Below are 8,811 nucleotides of genomic sequence, written 5' to 3'. Positions count from 1 at the left end.
AGGCTCTCTGTCAGGTGTCAGGAGGAAAGCACATCAGCCTGTTGACTTTCTACAAGTCTTATTATCTTGGAAACTGGGAGCAATGGGTCCTGTCATTTCAAGCCACTAAATGTGTGCCTGTCAGGTGAAGCAGAGGGCTGGGGCTAAACCTGAGTGTTTAGAGCAATTCTATCCTCCTGGACCCTTAGTTTCCTTCCTTTGTGCCTGATGGGTAGATGGTTTATTTTGGCTACCCAACCTTCTTTTCCTCCTGCTCAGACCCTCTGAGTCCTAGGGAGACACTAGCCCTAGTCTGTGAGGAGTATCTTTTCTTGTCCCCCAGGGCACCACACCCCACTCAGTTTGTCATTTAGGATGTGGTTCTGAAGATGGCATGTGCCCTGGAGGAGGCAGGCCCCTCTGCACCTCTCCTCAGACATTACTGGCACACAGCTCACCAACTCTGTGGGAAGTGCCCACCACATCTGCTATTCCCAGGAACCGCCGGGCTCACAGAAATGCTTACACAAAAACAGAAGGGCTGGTGTGTGCTCCCAACCTCTTAGGAGTGTGTCCTGGCACCAAGAAGACCTTTTAACGGCCATGCAAATTGCTGTGAGCTATGAGGAAACAGGGGAGCTGGGATAAGGACAGGTCACTTGTGGTAGTGACAGAGCTGGGGGATCAGGTACTGGCCTTTTCCTCTGTGTTTATCAGTGGGCTTTCCAGCCCTTCCTGACCGTCAAGTTCATAGGCAGCTATGCTGGATGACGCAGATGTGGCAAGATATTCAAAGTAATACAGAAAAACCACAGACACCTGTCTGTCAGAGAACAAGCACCTTTTGGAAATGCATTTTGTTCCTTTTTGGTGAGAATGTAGGTATGTGAGAAGAGCCAGCTTGGAGGTCACGGGCTATGCAGACTGGGCAAGGGCAGAGCAGAGCAGGGTGGGCACACACCCTCCTTGGCTGGCAATGAGGATGGAAGGTTCCTATTGCTGGCATGCTGGAGGTTTTGGGGGGGGAGCTAGATGAGGCGCACCTTCATCTCAGAAACCTTGTAGCTATAGTTGTACCCTCGCCATGACTTCCAGTTGACACCATCTGCAAAGCTCTCATGGGGACCCCCAAGGTACAGGCCGTTTAGATTGGAAGTGTGACATGCCTTGTACCACCAGGCTCCATGGTAACGCAGGGCACAGCTGGAGGAAGAATCAAGGTCATTGTCTTGGTCTTTGGTGGAGAAGAACTGGTTCTTGTGGGGAGTCAGGGAGTCACCTGTTCAGAAAAAGCATGTGTCATATAGACGCCAGACGCCTGCTAGACGGCCACATCTCCTGCCTGTGACTTTCCTATCCTCGGTTGGAGAATCTATCAGTTGAGGGCCAGGTGAGGGACCCGGCTTTACAAGCTTCTGCCATGGCCTTACCTTGGGTCCACAGTAAAGGGTCCAGGTGACTAAGGATCAAAATCATGAACCGAAATTAATCTTTCTTCCTTTTGAGCTTACTTCCTTTAGTTTGCTGTCACAGAGATGGAAGTCTGGCTAACTTGGTGTCCCAAATGTGATCCTTTGGGGAATTGGGGCTTAGCAGCCACGGAGAGATGACTACCTCCTTCTGACTTCATCAGGGATGCTAGTCAGTGGTCCTCAATCACTATGCCATGGGGCTGGGTGTGGACCCTTAGTTCTGGGCCGTGGGGCAGTCCAGGAGTGCTAACAGACCGCATCTCATGGTCCTCATGTGGCATAAAGATGCAGATATTAGCATTTTGCAGATGGTTACCTGGGACTCAGAGCCATGGACCCAGCTCAAGGCCACCAGGGGGGAGATGAGAAGTAGGGCCCTTCTACCCCCAGACTGGTTCAGAACACCCCCACCTCACAACCCCTCCTGAAAGCTGCTTACCAGCACCACCCCCAATGAAGTTCCCCAGGATGAGCTTGTACTTCTCCTCCTCTCCCTGGATCTTGAAGGAGCTGTACTTGGCAAAGTGCTGCTTGCCATCGAAGTCTGCAAGATCCACCCGCAGCTCACTGGTTCCTGCAGGGAGTGGAGGCGGGGATGTGAAGGCTCAGACTTTGAGGTGAGCTGCCACCGGACATGGGAGATGGAAGCCAGAGCATAACCGAATGCTATCTGAACTGGGCAGCCCTAGGAATTAATTCACCTGGGTAGGTGCCTACATCTTTGGGCTGTAGGAGTACCTCGGGGTTGCCCTGTATTTCTAAGCACCTTTCACATGTTCTACAGGCAGTACCTAGAAACCCACTGGCAACATTCCCTTGGCATGACCCCAGCATGCTTTAGTCTGTGAATTCTCCCAGAGGGCTGTGCTTTCTAGTGCACTAGGTAATTTGTTGTGCAAATTGTTGTTGTTGTTGTTGTTGTTGTTGTTGTTGTAATTGAATGCACAGGAGCAACATAATAAGTTGTCCTGGCAGTGTCCAGGACTATGTGGTTTTCAGTGGATGATCAGACAGGCCATGAGTTAGTGTTTTGTACCACAGTGGGGTGAGAGGGGCCTTGGGGATCCTGCTCTCTGTGGCTACTAAAGGCAAGGGGGACCTCTGTAGGACCCAGAGGCAGGGTTCTGGGTGACTTAACAGCTAGAGAGGACAAGCGATGTCCCCAAGACTAGCAGGCAGACCTCTTCTGTTGGGTCCTGGGATGTCAAAGCCCACAGCTAGAGAGGTCCCTTATCCCCTGATCCTCACCCTCTGCAAGGCCACACCTCATGCCCTGAGGGTCCGCCACTGTGCATTGTGTGTGTTCTAACCACCTGGGACTCCTCTGCCCACAGCCCAGGTCTCAGGGTCCCAAGGTTATCCCATCAGGCCAGCACTGCCTACCCTGGGCAGTTAGAGCATGAATGTTGTCATTCCCCAGCCAGAACTCCCCCAGCTGACTGCCAAAGCCCTGCTTGTACGAGGTCCAGTCCCGGAAGAAGTCCACAGAGCCGTCGAGCCTCCTCTGGAAGACCTGGGACAGTGAGGTGTACACAGAAGTCAGCATGGGGAACTGAGCCTCAGAGCAGAGCAGGAATCCATGGTTTGCAGAGCAACAGGAACCTAGTGGCAGAAGCAGCCATGGCAGACCCCAAGCAATGAAGGAAGTAGCCACACGTCCCAAGCCACATGGCAGGAACAGGGGTGTGCTGGCCCCTTCAACATGTGCTCTCCCACACAGGACGCCTGCCAGCATTTCTCACTCTGTATCTTTAGAGAAAGAAGGGCTCCCTCTGAAGTACTGAGGGACAGAGAATCCCACACAGCTCGTTTTCTGTTGAGCATGGGACTTGGTTTCTGAGAGTTCAGTACCTGAGGGCTAACCCAAAACTCACAGTCCAGCCCCCACCGTCGGTGTCCATGTCACACAGCACAGTCAGGGGCCTGCAGTCGGGCAGGTAGATGGTATACCAACCAGTAAGAAAGTGGCCTCGGGTGAGCACCTCCTTGCAGGTCCGAGGTCCTGAGGGCAGAAGCAGAGAATAAAGGTGGCACTGGAACATAGGTCTGCTCAGAGAAGATTGGCTTTATAAAGCCCACAGTCACATAGCAGGGGCATAGAAGTGGAGGCAGGGGACAGAGAATATCTGTATAGGGACAGGATAGGTGATGTGTTCACCTGTAGCACATGACTGAGACAGCCCGGTGTCTCCTGTGTGGGGAGAGAAGAGATACTGGTTATAAGTTGTGAGGTCAGCAGCTTCACCCCTGTTGGCCCCTGGAACCCCACAATTGTGTGAGCTGGATAATTCCAGGACTCTCCTAGACATTCCTCTTGGGGTACATGGTCCAGCTGCCTGGCTTTTCCTCCACAGCTGTGGTAATTTCTGTCCCTGAAGGCACCCTTGTTGTGCCAATGAGCGTGGATAGCCCCGCCTAACTCCCAGCACACCTCGGCTATGCTCTGCCAGAGTGTCTGTCTACCCAGAAGGCCTTGCAGGCGAGGGGTGTCCTTGGCATTCAGAACTCAGGGAGATTCCCCCTTGTTCAGAAAGAAAGCTTGAGATTGTGTCTTAGAGTTTCATAGTTTTATAAAAATAAATAAATAAGCATTGATTACAAAAGAATTCAAATCAGTTTTGCTAATCACCCAAATAGGCCACTGGCAGGTTTGAAAATCCTGCCCCCTGCCAGCTGCTGTACCCACTGTCCAGATAATAGGACCCCAGGCTCAGACACTTCTCCCTAGGCACGTCTGGGCATGGCAGATCTCTCTCTACACAATGATGTGCACACCCTCAAGACACAACATGGGGACTCACCTTTCTCTCCTTTTACTCCTTTCTCTCCTTGGTCTCCTGAGGGAAGAGAACAAGACGCTAGTGCCTAGAGCATCTGGTCAATTGGGGGCTAGCCACCCAAGGCAGCCACTGCTCATGGTCAGCTGGTGAGCTTGAATGGGGGTGGGGAGGCCACGGGTAGTGCAGTCCCTCCCCACCTCTCTCCCCAATTTCCATGTCTTTATGGACAGGTGGACATGCCCACTTAGCATCCCAGTGTATCTGAGAGGCTGTTACCTTTGGGTCCAGTTGGTCCTGCCTTCCCAGGTGGTCCAGGGATGCCTCTCTCTCCTGAAAATCGAAATATACTTTCTAAGAAATGCATCAACCATCATCCCCTGGAAAAGTCTCTGCCTAGGTGGCAAACTCCTGACTGTCATACTGGCTGTAATGACCTCTGGGATGGCAGCCAGGCTCGCTGTGAAGGATGCAGGGGGTGGGGTATAGCCTAACTTGTGGTTGGGCACTGGGACCTCAGGCAGGAACTTTCTAAGTTCTCATATGTGCCTTTGTCCAAGCTGAGTGCACCAGGCCTGGGCCATTGCAGCTTTAAAGTGGGAGACAGGGACAGGGGGCATGTCTTCAGAGTTGCTGCCCTATCAGGTCTCTGCAAGGAGAGGGCAGGTCTCTCACAGGGTGTCCATGGAGAACACTGTGGCTGCATCATGCCCAATGACCCTGTGCTAGCTAGCTTTTATGTCAACTTGACACAGGCTAGGGTGATTTGGAAAGAGATAAGAACTGAGGAAATGTCCCCTCCAGCTGGCCTGTGGGAAAGGCCGTGAACATTTTCATGTTTGGTGGTTGATATCGGTGGGCCCAGGGCACTGTGGGTGGTGCCACCCCTGGGTTAGTGGTCCTGAGAGTGAGGAACAGAGGCTGAGCAAACTTTAAGGAGCAAGCCAGTAAGCAGAATGTCTTCATGGCCTCTGCATTACCTGCTGCCTCCAGGTTCCTGCCCTGACTTCCCCTGGGTGACAAACTACAAGCCGTGAGATGAAATAAACCCTTTTCCTCCACAAGTTGCTTTTGGTCACGGTGTTGCATTACAGCAATAGAAACCCTAACTAAGATGGCTCCTGGCTTGATGGAAGCTGTGAGGTGGGCACAAGGTCCTCCTTTCAGGTTCTGATTGCAGGAACCACACCGGACCTCAGCACAACACTGCTGGTGTCTGCAAGTACTTGAGAGCTCCAGGCTCCCATTGTCAGGTGTGCCCAAGGACAGAGTGGACCTGTCCATCCTCTACAGATGGCCAGGAGGGTGAGGAGAAGCAACTTCACTGAATGGAGGCTGCTGCAGATCCACGGACCCTACAGTGCCCCGGGGCACACTAGTTCCCACTTTGGGTCAAATCAGCAATGTACATTGTTAGCAATTTACTTTTAGGGAGGTGGGTTGCAAAGGAAGAGGTCAATACCCCTCCCGCATTGCTGGCTGTCCTATCCTGGCCATGGGATAACCTCTTGTCTGATGTCCCTCTGCAGCGGTCTGGGGGAAGAACTCTCTTCCTCTGCTGGGGCCAAAGAGATGAGCAGGGAATCGGGACTTAGCCTGGGCCCACCCACATCGGCTCCAAGCCTGGCATCTTCTAGGGGTATCATTGAGGTGTCCAGGTTTGTCCTGTGTCCACCAGATCACCACCAGGCTCTACCTGGGGTACCTTCAAGCAAGGGGCTCACCCAGGCAGCTGTCCTGCTGAACCTCAGAGCACATCTGTCTAAGGCTGACTCAGGAAACATAGGTACCACCACTGTCTCCCACCTGGGGAGAACAAATGTGCTTGAGGTCCCCATCACTGCTAAGGTAATGGTTCAGGGCGCCAGTGACTGTTCCCTTAAGCAGACCCCAGATGAAGGCTGCCCCACTTTCCCTGGAGCCCCAACTTAAGAAGGCACTGGTCCCTTTGACCCTCTGTTCTTTGATCATCTGAGGCAGGTGGAGAAGAAAAACGACATCCCAGCTTTCAGGTGAAGATGTCGAAGTGCCTGCTGCCTAAAGTGTCTTCTAGGACCATGTGGAGCAAACATTGGTAGGGAACCAGGAGGCTGCAACACATGCCTGGAGCACCTAAGATGGCCCGGAGAAGCCCTGCTGGATCATTTCAGACCTGTTGGACCTAGTTTTTGTCACTGGCCATTCCATCAAGGTTCCCAGTGTAAGACTCAGGATGAGAGCGCCTGAGGCGGGCATCCAAGTTCAGAAGACCAGACTCAGGACCCTTCCACCATTGCTGTCCCTTTCATGGATCCCTTCCCCAGCACAAACCTGTATCTCCCTTGGCACCTACTTCTCCCTTGGGCCCCACAGCTCCAGGCAAGCCAGGGCAGCCTCGAAGGATGGTAAGCTTGTCCGAACATTCCAGATCCAGGACCTTCACTTCTGCAGAACAACACAGACATCAGTTACTATTACCATCTTGGACCACCTGCCCCGAGGGCAGCTGCCATGTCAGCCATGGACAGAGGGCTGCAGCCAGAGTCATCAGCCTCCTCTGGAAAGATGGGGCAGAAGTCAGGTCTTCCTTTGATGGAGACTAGGTCCATCTCTGCCCTGGGAAGCTGGCCAGGTGGGAGGGGAACGCAGGCTGGAACCCTGCCTGATGTGGGGAGCCTGCTGAAGAATGAGTCTTCCAGTCACCAGAGCTGTGGCCCTGTGACAGATCTTCTAAGGCCCCTGAGTCTCTGTCTCTTCAGCTCCAAGTGGTTGTGGGAACTAGAGAGATGGTTCAGTAGTTAAGACACTTACAGAGGAGCCAGGTTTGGTTCCCAGCACCCACATAGTACCTCACAACTGTCGGTAACTCCACCAGAGGATCTGATGCCTTCCTTTGGCCTCTGCAGGCACCAGGCATGCAAATGGTGTACAGACATACACACAAGCAGAACAGCCATACTCATTTAAAAATATGTTTTCTTAAAGAACAGGGCTGTGGCAAGGACTCAATTTGAGAATAAAAACCAAAGTCTTGACATCATTCTGGAACTTAGAGAAGGCTTTTTAAGTGGTTACTGTTTTCTGGGGGGGGGGGGGGGGCGGGAAATCAAATCTTGCTAGGAAATTGAGTCAGTGTAACCGTTTGTCCCAATCTTGAGGGTTGACCATGCGATCACCAAGCTAAGAGAGGTCTCCTAGGAGAGAGAAAGTGCATGCCCCAAAGCACAGCTGGAAGCAAACAGAAGTTGCCACACTTTAAGAAGTATTGTTAGTTAACTGCCTTGCAAAGTGCATACCCTTACAGAAGCATTCTTGATATAAGAATAGAGCCTGGCTCACCTCAGTGGCCAGAGGTCTGTCTGGTGAGCTTCTTCTTGCCAGGGTCTTTTTTTTTTTTTTTTTAATTTGAGAATTTAATTACATTTCCCCCTTCCCTTTCCTTCCTGCAAACCCTTCTATAAATACCTTCCTTCCCTGCTCTCCTTCAAATTCATGGCCTCTTTTCTCTCTCTCTCTCTCTCTCTCTCTCTCTCTCTCTCTCTCTCTCTCTCTCTCTCTCAATACACACACACACACACACACACACACACACACACACATTTGAGCTCATATAATGTTACTTGTATGTATGTTTGTTTATAGGGCACTGGACAACCGATTGGTGGGAAGGGCCACCTCTCCTTCCCCTAGCTTTCCTCAGTTGCCTGTAGTTCTTTGTGTAGGGTTGAGGCCTCATAAGCTTTTCTCTGTCCAGTTTTCCTGATGGGCCCTTTCCCCTGGGTGTGGGCTGTGCCTTGCTGTTTGAGCCTCTTCTCTAACCATGTCACCATTGGCATGGCTGTCTTGAGCCTAGAAGCAATATCCCCAGGGTGGGCAGAGCCGACCAGGGGTCTTCTCCAATTCCAACACTTGCCCATATGTACCATGAGACTCTGGGGGTGCACTTTTACCAAAGTTACCAAGGGATGTGGCAGCCACCAGATTGAGGATCCCAGCGTTTCTCTCCAAAGTCCCTAAGAGGCTGGAAAACAACGGTGTCAGGGTCAGCAGTCACGGGTCCATGGAATCACCACCTCACCTGGTCCTGGTCATTCAGAGTCTGTCCTCAGAGGGTGACACTAAGCTGACAAGAGCTTCTCAGAAGAGGTGGGTGCAGGGACACTAAGCAGGAAGTGAATGGGTGACTTAGAGTCAGCCTCACCTGGGCAGGTGTCATCAGCATGTACGGCCAGGTCTTTGATGTAGAGGGTCAAGATGAAGAGTATAGCAGGTCCCAGGGCCATGGTAACTGCTCAGCTCCCTGGCCTCTCCACAGCTTTGCAGAGGCACCCCGTTTATACAGAGCAGGAACCCCAGCTCCCCACCCCCAAGCTCCAATGTCCTAATCTCCAGGACACAGTCATTTCCTGGAGGTCTCTGGTTGCACAAGAGACCGAAATTGTCCCAAGGGTGTGTCTGTTCTTCCAGTGAGGCCCTTCAAGGTTCACTTCCCCTGCAGAGGCACCTGATCCTAGTCCAAAGTCACCTCTATTTGCGGATAGCAGGCCTCGTTAGTGGCTTAAGTCAGGCATGGCCCCACTGTTCCTTCCCATGTCCCATGAGGC

General features: G+C 52.2%; 1 protein-coding gene across 1 annotated transcript; it reads right to left on the bottom strand.

Moving 5' to 3' along the window:
- Positions 1 to 1,002: 1,002 nt before the first annotated feature.
- LOC127207572 (ficolin-2-like) lies at positions 1,003 to 8,562 on the bottom strand. The gene is made up of 9 exons (XM_051167029.1): positions 8,409 to 8,562; positions 6,539 to 6,652; positions 4,508 to 4,561; positions 4,253 to 4,288; positions 3,610 to 3,642; positions 3,326 to 3,453; positions 2,835 to 2,964; positions 1,891 to 2,025; positions 1,003 to 1,258 (listed from the first exon to the last, which is right to left on the bottom strand). Exons 1-9 carry the CDS (start codon positions 8,488 to 8,490, stop codon positions 1,008 to 1,010), a joined length of 963 nt encoding a protein of 320 aa, XP_051022986.1. The 5' UTR covers positions 8,491 to 8,562; the 3' UTR covers positions 1,003 to 1,007.
- Positions 8,563 to 8,811: the final 249 nt, after the last annotated feature.

Source organism: Acomys russatus, chromosome 24 (genome assembly GCF_903995435.1).
Source record: "Acomys russatus chromosome 24, mAcoRus1.1, whole genome shotgun sequence".
Lineage (NCBI taxonomy): Eukaryota > Metazoa > Chordata > Mammalia > Rodentia > Muridae > Acomys > Acomys russatus.
Note: the sequence above shows the minus strand (reverse complement) of the source record. Positions and strands in the feature narration are given on the sequence as shown.

Excerpts from the sequence above, each read along its gene's own strand:
- LOC127207572 (XM_051167029.1), bottom strand. The coding sequence starts at position 8,490 with ATGGCCCTGGGACCTGCTATACTCTTCATCTTGACCCTCTACATCAAA. Across the intron at positions 6,653-8,408 it reads TGCTGATGACACCTGCCCAG|AAGTGAAGGTCCTGGATCTG; the intron begins GTGAGGCTGACT and ends GTTGTTCTGCAG. Across the intron at positions 1,259-1,890 it reads CTTCATTGGGGGTGGTGCTG|GTGACTCCCTGACTCCCCAC; the intron begins GTAAGCAGCTTT and ends TTTTCTGAACAG.